Genomic DNA, 15,259 nt, shown 5'->3' with positions numbered 1-15,259 from the left:
CCATGGGGAGAACAGCACTCTCAACAACCCTCTGGAGGATGGGAACCAATGCCATTCTCCATGTGGGGTTATGGAGATTGGCAATAGTGCCAATGTTAACAACCCCATGGGGAGAATGGCACTCTCCCCGGAGGTTGTGGAGATTGGCACCGTTTTGAACTTTGAAAATTTAAATCTTGCCTATTTTAAATTGGAATATCAAGTGTAAAATTCCAATTTTAAATGTGAATTTCCCATGTGTTTTCAATTGCCGAACATGTTTGCACATTGCATGTTTGCAGAGAGATTGTGGTCAATCGAACACTTTGAGTTCATCATAAAGCTCGTCTGATATTGCCTTCATCATCACATGCATGGGATCTATCTTCACCTTCTTCTCCTTCTCCTTCTCGACGGTGGCTGCGCCACCCTCCTCCTCCTCCTCCTCCTCCACCTCGTCCTCTAACGACCCACCCTCCAAAAATATCTTCAACAAATTCTTGGAAAATCCAGACACTAGCGCTACTCCTTCCTGATTCGACAGCACTGGCGTGCTCTTGCTTTCTCTCAAATTCCAGAACACAATCTGTGGCGGCAAACCATACCCAGCTTCTTCGTACTTCTTCGTTATCACCATGTAATCTGTTTCCCACGGATGGGCCGAGGCTTGATCGAACTCCATGTCGCTGAACACGAACAGCCGCTGGATCATCTTCTCTGGTGGCAGGTTGGAAGCCTTGGCAAGCTCCAGCAGAGTACTGAACACCTTCTGGAAATCAGTGTTCATGTTCCATTCCATCGCCTCTGTGAATCTGTATCGGTCGGCCAGAGTCTCCCCTCTCACAGTGTGGATTTGAGGATTGGAACTGAAAGTGCACACGTGATTTTTCCAAGGCTCGTCGCTGAGCTCCGCTACCAGCAATCCCAAGGCAATACACACTTCCATCGGAGTGCCAGTCATGCTTCCCGAGACGTCACACACAGCCAGACTGCTGCTCAGCTGGCTGCCGCTCTGCTTCAGATCATTCACCATCCGTTTCCATTGAAGTTCTGCAAGCATGCCTCGAGTATCTTCCTCGTGTTTTACAGCCTCTTTGAGAATCGTATGGGGAAACAAAGCCCCCGCAGCAACTTTCTTCGTTCCCGAAGCTACCTTGGTCAAGAATTCAGTGTATCGATCCTTATCGTGCTTCACAAAAATATCTGCATAATTCTGCATCGCCACAGACGGGACGCGCTCGTAAGGAAGTATGCTCCATTGCTTAGCACTCATGAACACTTCAGGAACTTTGAGAGCTGCCCGAAGAGGAACCAGAAACTCTTTCCTCAACTTGTCTCCGATCACACATGAATACGCTTCATCTTCAAGACCAGCGAGATCGGGGTAGTTTTCCTTGCTGAAGATTTTACGAGCAATGGCATGGTACATAAGCGTTCGCTGATCGTAGCTGTTATGGTCGGAGGGAGCCCATTTCGCAGCAAAGCTGATGTCGAAGATGTTGTTGCTCTCGAGTGCCTTCTTGTCTTTCAGAAGCTGATTCGCAAAGATTTCAGCAACAGCGTCGTGAAGCTTGGCGTAATTGCGATCGTACATATACTTCTTCGTTGCTCTCTCGATCATCTGCTCTTTCTTCAGCCTGCGAAGGATGGCAGCCTTCTCACTCTCAGCTTTGCCCCGCTCCAACGAAGCAGCGATCCTCGTCTCTTTATCCTTCAGCTCCCCTGCCTCCTTCGCCAATCGTGCTGCCTTACCTTTTCTGCTGTAATAGCCTTGGCCTCTTGGACCCAATGGTCTAATCCCATTCTTTCTATTCTTCTTCGTTAGCTTCGCTCGCTGCACCTTGGCCGCATGCGCTTCCCGCTCGGCTATCTTGCGCTGAGTTTCACTCGGCCCTTCCACCTCCCGCAGCACAATCTCCAGCAGATCCTTGTAATACCCAAACTTGGCAACGAGATGGAGATTCCCAGCGAGCGTCTCGGGGTGAGAGGCGTGAAGCCACGACGCACAAGTGTAGAAGCCGTCCTTATTGGATTTACCGGTACCGCGAACGCAACGGAGGTGAAAGACGAGCTTGAGGGTGGTGAGGGGGTCATGGGACCAAGCGAGGGCGAGGAGGGAGGAAGTAATAGAAGCAGGTGTAGAAGGGACGATTTGGAAGAAGAAATCGAGGCAGGGGTTGGAGGAGGAGGAGAAGGTCGCGGAGGAATTCTCAGTGAGGGTGAGGAGGGGGTGGAGGGCATAGAAATCCATATTGATAGAGGGAGGAATTCTCAGTGGGAGTGGATTCCTAGCCATGGAGGGAGGAGATGGGAGGTTGGAAGTCGATGGAGATGGCGATGGCGATGAGAGCTTGAGGAAGGCGGAAGAAGAATTTGTATTAAGCTTTTGGAGAAGACGAGTGCCATTATTAATATACCTATTGTGAACGCCTTTTTAGAATTTTTTTCCTTGCTCCCCACTCCAAGTTATCCTCTTCTCAGCTACTTCATCCAAGTTGAGTCCAAGTTTCATTCATCCCCAAAAGTAGATAAGTCACACAAAAGGTGAATCAAAGATTCATTAGCTAGAGATTTGAATGGTATGCTTTGGGTCCATGGAATATCAATCTCCACCCACTCCATGAATCAACCAACAGTAGAAGATTTTCCCACATTCTGAAATCCTATGAAGCCATGTGGTGCATTATAAAGTGCATCAAATCTCAGGTCTAAAAACAACTGCCTCCCTCGGCTAAAATTGCCAAGTAGTTTTTTGTCCAAAAACAGCATAGCTTCTCGTCCAAAAACAACTAGCTCCCTCACCTAAAATTGCCAAGTAGCTTACTAGCTCCCTCATGTATTGCTTTGTGAAGGCTATTGTCTCACGTGCGCTACTGCATCACCATCAGGTTTGCGCCTGCTTATACTGCCACTGTCCATGAGTCTCCTCTATTACTCTCTCTGTGTCTTTGAGAGGTTCAACGAAGTTTATGAGTCTGTTTAAACTGTTGATAAGCTTTAGCGAATTGCCAGAAACTCTGGAAGGATCTAGGGGCATCGATGTTAATTTTGTAGTTGAAAGCTGGGTTTGCACCGACACTCTCTAGATATATTTTCTGCAATTGCTTCTTCTAATTTATAATTCTTGGGTAGTAGTGATCATGTGCAATGTTTGGTTGGGTAGCAACATGACCGTGTGAGACTTTGCATCATAGAAGAACAATTTGCGGGAGTCGGACATCTCCATAGTTGCTTCCTCGCTTATGCTGCCACCTCCATCTATCATCAACGCTTGTGCATATCCACCTTCAACATATGCTTGATGTAAATATATGATGAGTTCTAGTCACTACTACAAAACTAGGTAGAAATGGCGGTCCAAAAGTGACATTTCTATATTATTAAATGGCACTTTCTTGCCGTCATTTCCACATGTGCCATTTTTTAGAAATGGCAACCAAAAGTGCCATATATTTTTGCCATTTATGTCCATATGGCAAACAAAAGTGCCATATATTTTGCCATTTTGATGCATGAAATGGCAACTAAAAGTGCCATATAGTTTTGCCATTTCCATATACAAAATGGAAACCAAGAGTGCCATATATTTCTACCATTTTTATGTCTAAAATGGCAACCGAAAGTGTCATATATTTTTTTATTTTTACGTATTAAATGGCAACTAAAAGTGCCATATAGTTTTGCCATTTCCACATGCAAAATGGCAACCAAAAGTGCCATATATTTTTGCCATTTTATGTCTTAAATGGCAACCAAAAGTGCCATATATTTTGCCATTTTTATGTATGAAATGGCAACTAAAAGTGCCATATAGTATTGCCATTTCCACATGCAAAATGGCAACCAAAAGTGCCATATATTTTTGCCATTTTGATGTTTGAAATGGCAACCCAAAGTGCCATATATTTTGCCATTTTTATGTATGAAATGGCAACTAAAAGTGATGCCATTTCCACATGCAAAATGGCAACCAAAAGTGCCATATATTTTTGCCATTTTGATGTCTGAAATGGCCACCAAAAGTGCTATATTCTCTACCATTTTTACTTCTAAAATGGCAACTGAAAGAAATGGCAAAAGGTGACATAAAAATTGTCAATTATTATATTCGAAATGGCAAAAGATAACTTAAAATTTGCAAGATTTCATGTTGATAATGGAAATAAAGTACCATACAAAATGCTGGTTATTATGTTACAAATGGAAAGAAATGGAATCACAATTACCATTTCTTCTTTTATAAACAATAGCATTCAAAATGGGCAAAAACATTTAACTTCTACTAGCTTTTAAAATGGGCCAAAAAGTTACATGGCATTGGAATCTTAAAGGACTAAAATTTTACATTTGATACTTGGTATCCATGAATGAAATTTATTGTCTAAGTGTGAAAGATTAATCAAAAGTCTTAAGTGCATCAGTACTCATATTACACAATGGGAAGAAGTTGTCTAAAATTCTAAGGATAACTTTTACCTTTTATAACACACACATTTTACTTGATAACAAATATTGTTCAATAGTTGATTGAGAAATAAATAATTCAATTTTTATATAACAAATTGAAATATAAAATTATAAAGACATTACATGAAGAATTTTCCAAGCAACTTTCAAGCTTACGACTTAACCCAATGTCTGAATCTCATCATTTGCTTTGAATATACAAGCATCCTTCATACTGCTACATAACCAACTCCTATTAGTATAGTATGAACTCTAAATGAAGGATCCAAACTAATTATTATCCCTATTCCAACTATGTCTTTTGAGTCCTTAGGTAAGATCTTTACTCATCGTCCCCTTTGAAAAGCATCAACCTACAAAGATACATTCAAGAGATCATTAGTAGTGTATTTTTTTACAACATCTTTATGAAAAATATCCAAAAATGTTATCATCATTGCCATACTAATTAAGATAAATAAATAAATTTAACTTACTTGGAAAACATGTATGTCATTTGTTTGTGCTGATATCTTTTCTACTCCAATTGTTGATTGATGAACCTTTTTAAAATAAAGTTAATATGATACTTAATAATGCTTCATGTGAATGCTTTCTACTCTACTCAAAGATCATAGGCATATGGAAACATAGGCATAATTTCCATAGAAACATAGACCCAATGAAACAATATGAGTTACATCTTAAACCCAATGAAACATAGAAGCATAAACAATGGCATTCACATAGGTATAGACTAAAGAAGCATAAACATATAGAAACATAGGCATATAGAAACATAGACATATAGAAACATAGGCATTGACTATAGAAACATAGGCATATAGAAGCATAGGCATAGTTTCCATAGAAACATAAAGATATGGAAGCATATAGATATGGAACATAAAGCATAAATAGCATAGAAGCATAAAGATATAGAAGCATATAGAAACATAGGCATTCATCAATGGAAACATAGACTATAGAAACATAGGCATATAGAAGCATAGGCATAATTTCCATAGAAGTATAAAGATATGGAAGCATATAGATATGGAACATAAAGCATAAATAGCATGGAAGCATAAAGATATAGAAGCATATAGAAACATAGGCAAGCATAAACATCTTATCTATATGCCTCAATTGCTTCGAGAGACAATTGAAGTTTTTCCAAATTAGATACATCATAAACCCACTGAAACATAGAAGCATAAACAATGGCATCTAAGCATAGGCATATCATAAACATAGAAGCATTTGTTGAACTATTAATTCACATAAGCATATAGAAGCATAGGCATTCAAATAGGTTTATAGAAACATAGAAGCGTAAAGAAACATAGAGGCATTTCCAACATAGAGGCATAAAGCATATTGAAGCATAGATAGGCATACGTACACATAGACATACATAGCAATAGGCATACATAGACATAGGAATATGAGAGACAAATGAATCAACAACTTATCTACATGCCTCAATTGCTTCGAGAGACAAATGAAGTATTTCCCCCCTTCAAACTTTGAGGTGAGAACTCTCTCTCTCTCTCTCTCTCTCTCTCTCTATCTGTCTCTCTCTCTCTCTATCTGTCTCTCTCTCTCTCTCTCTCTCTCTCTCTCTCTCTCTCTCTATCTATCTATCTATCTATCTATCTAATATCTTTGAGATAGAGATCTGCTTATCCATTCTAAAAGTAAAGAAATATTTAGGGGATAAACATGTGTTAAATAATGCTAATTGGTTGTGCTATTAGGAGTGGGGATTATGTAAAAGTTGACATGAAAAGAAAGCAATCAATCAAAATGTCAAGAATAGTGTAGTGCATTCAGTTTTTGCCCTTGTCTATTGTTGTGAGAAATTAGAGTAGTGTAAGCATTCATTTTTTGCTCTTGTCTATTGTTGTGAGAAATTAGAATAGTGTAGTGCATTCGAATTTCGCATATAATTAAATATGAAAATAGGCATGAAAGCCTAAATCCCAAATCAAACCTACCTGTGGAAGCTCACGCGATGGACTAGACAAACAAGGCTGTGGGCTGCGAATCAGAATCCAAGCCAAAAACCAAGAACTTCTTTAGGACTTTGAATTCAATGCTCACGAAACCGAGTGGATCTCTGGCTGCTGCGCTCAGCTCCTCGATGGACAATCTGACGGTCACACCATGTCTAGGGAACCATCAGGATGGGCTGCAATGTAGCAGGAAATTATTTAGAATCTACATAGAAGCATAATAGAAGGGAGGAAATCAAAGGGGCAGATTAGGCCGCGTGTTATCGTGCGCACTGCAGACAACGGGACTGTAGCCAAAGGCTGAGGCTGGTAGTTGCATGCCTTGTGAGGAGCTCTACAGCAGCTGATGTGATCAATGATTTGACGTACGTATTGGCCGTCAAGCACCTCATGCATAAGTGCTGATCTAGTGCAGTGCTCGACAAAAATGTTTTTCTGAGCCTTGAAAATTAAAGGTACCACGAAGATCGAACCAGGGTGAAATTATAAAAGTCCATAAAAATTTATAGTGTTACGGGGATTTATAACTTAAATATGTAAATCCTGGTCCTTAAAATTAAAGGCAAGTGTCAACTCCAACCCGGATTTTTCAATTTCAACCGGGAATTTTATATGCTCAACCGGGTTTGGTGAGCACTGATCTGGTGAGCTCAACGTTGTGCACAGTACACAGAATGGTACTTCAACAGTGAGCACTGAGAACAGGAGGGTCACGGAACGGTCTTTGGCAAATTGGCTGTGTGTAGAATAGGGCAGATGGACATTGGCCGTGTTAGCTATGTGCGGGAAGCGGCAAATTAGAGAGATCCATTTGGGCACGCATTGGAGGGAGCGGGAAAGCCATTAGCTTTTTCTTTTTTCTTTTCTTCCCTCCTTTCACCCCCAAATGCATGGCACTTTTATAATGCATTTCCCAAATGCATGCCACTTTGGGTACATATAAATAACAAGGAAATAAAGCCATTTTAAATAAAAAAGAGCTCTTTCCAAGGGGGATTAGAGAGTGGAGGACTAAGAATGAGAAGACGAAGTGAGTATAGAGCTACAAGTGGAGAAGTAAGAAAATTTGAGGAAGGACTTAATGATTGAGCATGATATAGAATCTCATCTCCCAGTTTTCATGAACTTGAAATTCAAGGATTCACGCAATTCCTATATGGAGGCTTCTCCCTCTCCTTGAAAAAACGATCTCATGGAAGTCTTCACAAGAATGGCACACATAAAAAAGACATAGATGGTGATGCCATCATTGGCAGGGGTGCCTCCTATGATATAGATTGCGGGTGAGGGAAGCCAATGTACTACAGATAGCCATGCATGTCCAAATTAAAATCAATTAGTTGCTACTAAGAACAATGTAGTTACTGGCTTCCTCCCTCTTTTTGATGAACCAATGTACTTTTCATTAGCTACTTTTGAGGTATGGAATGTCGTCTAAATTGCACACACACATAGGCACACACTATTTTTTGTTAGAATAAATATTTTGCTAGCTAATATTGTACATGTGTGTGGACACACGCACACAACCCGAAAGGTAACATGCGAGAGAGAGAGAGAGAGAGAGAGAGAGAGAGAGAGAGAGATGAATTGGTTTACAAAATATTTTTCCCAAGTAAAGGAAGTCCTAGGAAATCATTGTGATTTGCTTAGAAAATTTGCTACAAATCATACAAATGTAGGGAAATATAATGGTATAACAAATATTTTTCCCAAGTAAAGGAAGTCATAGGAATTCATTGGGATTTGATAAGAAAATTTGCTACAAATCATACAAATGTATGGGAAATATAACCCATTCTCTCTCTCTCTCTCTCTCTCTCTCTCTCTCTCTCTCTCTCTCAAATACTTTTCCCAAGTAAAGGAAGTCGTAGGAATTCATTGGGATTTGATTAGAAAATTTGCTACAAATCATACAAATGTATGGGAAATATAACCAATCCTCTCTCTCTCTCTCTCTCTCTCTCTCTCTCTCTCTCTCTCTCTCTCTCTCTTTCTCTCTCTCTCTCTTTCTCTCTCTCTCTCTCTCTCACATGCAATGTTACCGAAATTGATTTTCCCAACTAAAAGAAATGCTAAGGCCTAACTGAGATCCAATTCTAAAATTCCCTAAGAAGCACTCAAATACATATTGAGATTTAGAAATAAAACCCAAAATTTTCTTCCTTAGAATCCCAATGTTGAGACCCAGCGAAGCGGGTCTCTGACCCATTGTAGCTACTCGTATAACTAACATATATATCAGGGATGTTTTTATTGAAGCTATGCTTATATATTAATATAAAATCTTGGCGAAAGTTTTCAAGCTCATTTTTTTAGTTTCACCATATTGGTAGAACATAGTACTTTTTTATATTTTTTCTTTTGAATTTTGAATGAAAAAATGTAAATTCTGGCGAAACTTTAAATTTTTTTGCATAAAAGTTTCAAATCCTGGCAAATGTTTCAAACATTTACTTTTATTAGGGCATAGAAACTTTCGAAATTTTAGTCCCTTAACGAAACTAACTTGAAAAAATCATCCATGATATATATATATATATATATATATATAGCTCTAATCATATGTAACTAACTTTGGGTATACCTTCTATTCTTTGCCACACTAATTTCTTGATTTTTGCTTAATTCTACAATTGAATGCCACCTCCTTATAGGCCCAAGGTCATTCCTAATGCCCCATGGTAGTCCCATGAGGACTATTTAGCTTTTTGAGGGGGAGAAAAATAAAACCAAGAAAATGTTTGCATGTTGCTCATGTGGCAATCTATGAGTTGTCTACATGGCAACCTCTCTTTCTCTCAATATTCCCCTACCATGCTATAGGTGTCACTCCCCCATGCTATCTTGATTTTGGGGCTTACATGCAAGGAGCTGACCCATATATTCTGACAACCCCTCTCAATGAGTCATTGTGAGTTGTAGCCCACTCCTCAAGCATTGTGCTCCATCTTCTCCTTAGAAAGAGCACTTACGAACACATCAAAGGCATCCATTGTGTGAAGTATAAACACCCATAGATCATACTCTAAGAATTGTGTTAAGCCCAAATAGGCATACATGATACCCTAATATTTTCTCTCTAATGGCAGGATCATAGGAAAGATTATCTAATACTTTGTGGAAGGATATGAAGACAACAATTTAAAATTATAAAAGCTAAAAACCAAATTAGAGTATAAATACAAAGAAGATTGTAATGATTAGTACATGGATATAATTAAATACCAAGAGGCTTGATTAAAAAATACATTTGTAAGCAAGGAAAGATAGAAGAAATAAGACAACAATGCTAGCTTAAAAGAACAAAACTCACCAAGATGGACATAACATCAAAACATCAGCACAAATTTGATGTCCATCTTATGTTTCTTCCTTGAGACATAAAATCAAGAACAAAAGAGTCCCATATCAAAAAAATAAAGTAACATTAAGAAATGTTAATGGTTTGTGTGCAATGCAAATGGAGGGATCATTTGATAAGTTCATGTTAGTGGTTTGTGTGCAAACCAAAGAGCCAGATCATTGGAGGAGTTCATGTTAGTTGTTTGTGGGCAATGCAAAGGGTGGGAGCATTTGATAAGTTCATGAAAGAAGTTTGTGTTGAAATCTTAGATTCAATCATTTGATGGATGCCGTTTGTGCCACCGGGAGCAAGAATGCACATATTTACATGTGGATGCTATGTATGTAAAGGAAAAATGCACAACGAACATCTGCATATGTATATCCCACCATCGGTTTGCAAGGGTCTTAAAAAAATTGCTTTCAATGTCCTTGCAAAGTATCAGGTGGATCGGATTCTATATCTACCACCGAGGAACAAGAAAGCACATATTCGCATGTGGATGCTAAGCGATATGAAGGAAAAATGCAAAATGGACATCGACATCCCTATATCCCACCGTCGGATCAGCACCAAAATTTGCAAGGGTCTTAAAACAAGTTGTTTTAATGTCCTTGCAAAGTGTAAGGTGCATCAGATGCCGGATGTGATAGCGGGGAGCAAGAATGCCCCATTTTTGCATGTGGATGCTATGTATGTGAAGGAAGAATGCGCAATGGACATCCACATCCGTATATCCCACCATTAGATCACAATCAAAATTTGCAAGGGTCTTACAAAATTGGTTTTAATGTCCTTACAAAGTTTTAGGTAGATTGGATGCCATATGTGCCACCAGGGAGCAAGAATGCATATATTCGCACATGGATGCTATGCGATACAATAGAACAATGTGCAATGGACACCGACATCCATATATCCCCCCATTGGATCAGCACCAACCTTTGAAAGGGTATTAAAACAATTTTTTTTAATGTCCTTGCAAAGTGTAAGGTGCATTGGATGTTGGATGTGATACCAAGGAACAAGAAAGCTCATATCCGCGTGTGAAGGAAACATGCGCAACAGACATCGACATTCGTATATCACATCGTCGAGTCAACACCAAACTTTTCAAGGGTCTTAAACAATTTGTTTCAATGTCCTTTCAAAGTGTAAGGTGCATCGGATGCCGAATGTGACATCGGGGAACAAGAATGCCCATATTTGCACATGGATGCTATGTATATGAAGGAAAAATGCACAATGGACACCTGCATCTGTATATCCCACCATCGGATTAGCACCAAACTTTACAAGGATCTTTGAAAATTTGGTCTTAATGTCCTTCCAAAGTATCAGGTGGATCAGATGCTGTTTGTGCCACCGGGAGCAAGAATGCACATATTCACATGTGGATGCTACACGATATGAAGGAAAAATGTGCAACATACCCTGACATTCGTATATCCCCCTGTCGGATCAGCACCAAACTTTTCAAAGGTCTTAAAACAAGTGTCCTTGCAAAGTGTAAGGTGCATTAGATGCCGTATGTGCCATCGGGGAACAAGAATGCTCATATTCGCATGTGGATGCTATGTATATGAAGGAAACAAGGGCAACGGACACCGAGATCCATATACTACACCATCCAATTAGCTCCAAATTTTACAAGGGTATTAAAACAAGTTTTTTCAATGTCCTTGCAAAGTGTAAGGTGCATCGGATTCCAGATGTTACACCACGGAACAAGAATGCCCATATTTGCATGTGGATGCTATGTATGTGAAGGAAAAATGCACAATGGACATCCGCATCCATATATCCCACTATCGAATCAGCACCAAACTTTGCAAGGTCCTTAAAAAATTTTATCTTAATTTCCTTCCAAAGTATCATGTGGATCCGATACCATTTCTGTCACCGGGAGCAAGAATGTACATATTCGCACGTGGATGCTACATGATATGAAGGAAAAATGTGCAACAGACACCAACATTCGTATATCCCACTGTCAGATCAATACCAAACTTTGCAAGGGTCTTAAAACAAGTTGTTATAATGTCCTTGCAAAGTGTAAGATGCATCGGATGCCATATGTGCCACCGAGGAACAAGAATCCTCATATTTGCATGTGGATGTTATGTATATGAAGAAAACAAAGCGCAACGGACACCGAGATCCATATACCACACCATCAGATCAGCACCAAATTTTGCAAGGGTATTAAGACAAGTTTTTTTAATGTCCTTCCAAATTGTAAGGTGCATCGGATGCCAGATGTTACACCGGGGAACAAGAATGCCCATACTCTGCCCATATTTGCATGTGGATGTTATATATGTGAAGGAAAAATGCACAATGGACATCCGCATCCGTATATCCCACCGTCGGATCAGCACCAAACTTTACAAGGGTCTTGAAAATTTTTGTTTTAATGTCCTTCCAAAGTATCAGGTGGATCAGATGCCGTATGTGACACCGTGGAACAAGAATGCACATATTCGCACATGGATGCTATGCGATATGAAGGAAAAATCTGCAACGGACATTGACATCCATATATTCAGCACAAAACTTTGCAAGGGTCTTAAAACAAGTTGTTTTAATGCCCTTGCAAAGTGTAAGGTGCATCGGATGCTGGATGTGCCACCACCAAGGAACAAAAATGCTCATATTCGCATGTGGATGCTATGTATATGAAGGAAACCAGCGCAACGGACACCGAGATCTATATACCACCATCGGATCAGCACCAAATTTTGCAAGGGTTTTAAAACAAGTTGTTTTAATGTCCTTGCAAAGTGTAAGGTGCATCGCATGTGGATGTTACACAAGGGAACAAGAAAGCCCATATGTGCATGTGTTAGCTATATATGGGAAGGAAAAATGCACAATGGACATCCGCATCCGTATATCCCATCGTAGGATCAGCTCCAAACTTTTCAAGGGTCTTGGAAAGATTGGTTTTAATGTCCTTCTGTATGTCATATGTGACACTGTGGAGCAAGAATGCACATATTCATATGTGGATGCTACACGATATGAAGGAAAAATGTGCAACGGACCTCGACATTTGTATATCCCCCCATCATATCAGCACCAAACTTTGCAAGTTGCTACCATTTCTTCATAAGAAAGGTAATCAAGAATTGGTTGCCATTTGGTACTACTAATTACTACTAAGAAATGGCAGACAATAAAAGATTGCCATTTTTTGTTGCCATTTCTTCCAAAGAAATGGTAGTTCAAGAACTAGTTGCCATTTCTAACTACCATTTTTGCAAAAAATATGGCAATTTGAGAAGCTATTGCCATTTCGTACACAAGAAATGGCAAAATTGGAAATTGTGTGCCATTTGCTATTAAAATTTCTACCTAATTTTGTAGTAGTGAGTTTCCATCACCCGTTGTTGCAACCCATGAACTTTCTTTCATCAACCATCTAGAGACAATCCGGTTCATCGATGGACATTATGCACAATATTCAAGCCCATTCATAGTTACTTCATAGCTCTACATACTGAAGGAGCTCTCAATTGGTTCTAGATGGAGTACTAATCTACATCGCAAGTTGTGAATTGTATGTCCCAATCTCAAAGGCGATCATGGTAAAGCAATAGCAAGAAATCGTGGGACCTCGTGAGTCATCATTTCATTTTTATCTTCCAGTGCTTCTTTGATGCTCCCCTTTCTCATGACAAAGTTGGGTTATTTGCATACGTGAAATAAAATGGAGCGCTCTGTGTTTCTTTACTCTAAGAATATAAATCAGATGTTGATTATGTTGCAAAAAGCATGCAGAGTGTAGGTTCTACCTAGCTATCGATGGATCTATCTACCTTCTCAATGCTTATGTACAGTTTATTGATTGTAACTCTAGGTGCTTCTATAAGATGCTACTTTCTTTGCTTTTAATGAACGACTGTCAACCAATTCACGTCTCTCCATCAAGATTCATGTCCATCAACAAGAAACGTTAGGTGGAACTTGGTCACAGTCCATGGCTGAAAGACCACCAATTTGTAGTGGTGTCGAGCTACATGCTTGACTGATAGAGTATTGTGGAGCTTGTAGGTGACTCAGAGATTAGCCATTTATTAGACTGTACAGTTGTTGATGTTGCTATGTCCTTGTCGTAGCTTCTCTCTCTGAACCAATCAAACAAGTAAAAATCATTGAATATGGGTTGCTAGATTACCATATTTTAGTGTTTCAAGCTGGTGCTTGTGCCATCACTTTTCCCTTTCATTGCTCTTCTCTCAAGAATATGTCTCTTCAATCCCATGATCAAAAATCTTGCTCGAACCCACAGAAGACGAGAGCCAACACTGTTTACTCATCGTAAGAATGCTTATGGTCCTCGATCCCAACTACGGTAAGAGAACTACATTCCCTTGATGGACAACGCTGCTAATTACTCTCCGCCTGGCTGCCATATACTCTATCTTCCTAAGATGGAGGATTCCAGCCGAACTCTATGTTGCGTTGGCTTGCCACAGCCTTGTTTTGTTGTTGCAGCTTGGGAGGTGAACCCCCCTCTTACAAAGGGCTTTTTTATGTCTGATTCTCAGTCTGACAAGATTAACCCCTCGATAGTATCTTTTGTTGTGACATGTTCACTTACTTATTCCTTTATTTGCATGGGAGTAGTCTGCTACTTATCAAAATCTCCTAGCAAGAAGAGCTATGTAGAGTAATGGAGTGTTTGAATGCCCTACAGGATTGGAGTTCTCCTTTCATTGATTTCAAAAATTGGGTTGTGAGCCTCCCCTAAGCCCAAGAGGGTACCATTGATCTCTGGATTAGGGATATATCTTGAGAGTATGACCTGTTAGCCATGATGAAACTATGTGCTCATGAGAAAGAGGGCATCTAAAGTGAATCATTTGTTGATCTCGAGTTGTCTAGTATGGGCTTAGGGATACCAATCAGCCAACTCCCAACAAACTCTATCGTACCAAGATAGAAGATTTGGATAAGAGACTCCACCAATACTCATCACGCCTTTGATTGCTCTAGACTATTTATGTCCCATGTTTGGCAAATTAATGTCTTTGTTGACATGATGAATGGCTCACATTTTCAATGCATGGTTCTCGATCGATACATAGTTGTTTTTTTTACTAGGCGATCTTAGAAGTAGTGAATGCCCACCTTTGCATTGTGTTATGTTCTTGTGATCAAGTAGTTAACATTTCAATTATATATTCTTGGTGAGCTCTTGGCAAGTAGTGTGAATCCCATTACAAATAAGCAGAGTGAACTGGGTGACCAAAGTCACATAGCTGACCCTGCACGTAGGTATGACATTACAACACTATGTGTTTTTGTGCAATGCACCAAAAATTTAACGCGCTCTTATGTACTCCAACACTGGAGATGACGATCTTCTACTAAATGGAAAAAAGGCACATTTCCCTATGATTATCAATTTACAAAGAGAGTTGTGCCAACTCTTCGCCATACGTTATGTATGGTTCTTTTTTTT

The 15,259-nt window shown here is 39.5% G+C and overlaps 1 protein-coding gene across 1 annotated transcript; it reads right to left on the bottom strand.

The window, feature by feature from the left end:
* Positions 1–292: 292 nt before the first annotated feature.
* LOC147885670 (uncharacterized) lies at positions 293–2,230 on the bottom strand. The gene has a single exon (XM_087396187.1). The coding sequence runs from the start codon at positions 2,228–2,230 to the stop codon at positions 293–295; it is 1,938 nt and encodes a 645-aa protein (XP_087252313.1).
* Between the last annotated feature and the right edge of the window lie 13,029 nt (positions 2,231–15,259).

Source organism: Dipteris shenzhenensis, chromosome 25 (assembly GCF_047967505.1).
Source record: "Dipteris shenzhenensis isolate YYH24624 ecotype China chromosome 25, Dip_SZ_1.0, whole genome shotgun sequence".
NCBI lineage: Eukaryota > Viridiplantae > Streptophyta > Polypodiopsida > Gleicheniales > Dipteridaceae > Dipteris > Dipteris shenzhenensis.
Note: the sequence above shows the minus strand (reverse complement) of the source record. Positions and strands in the feature narration are given on the sequence as shown.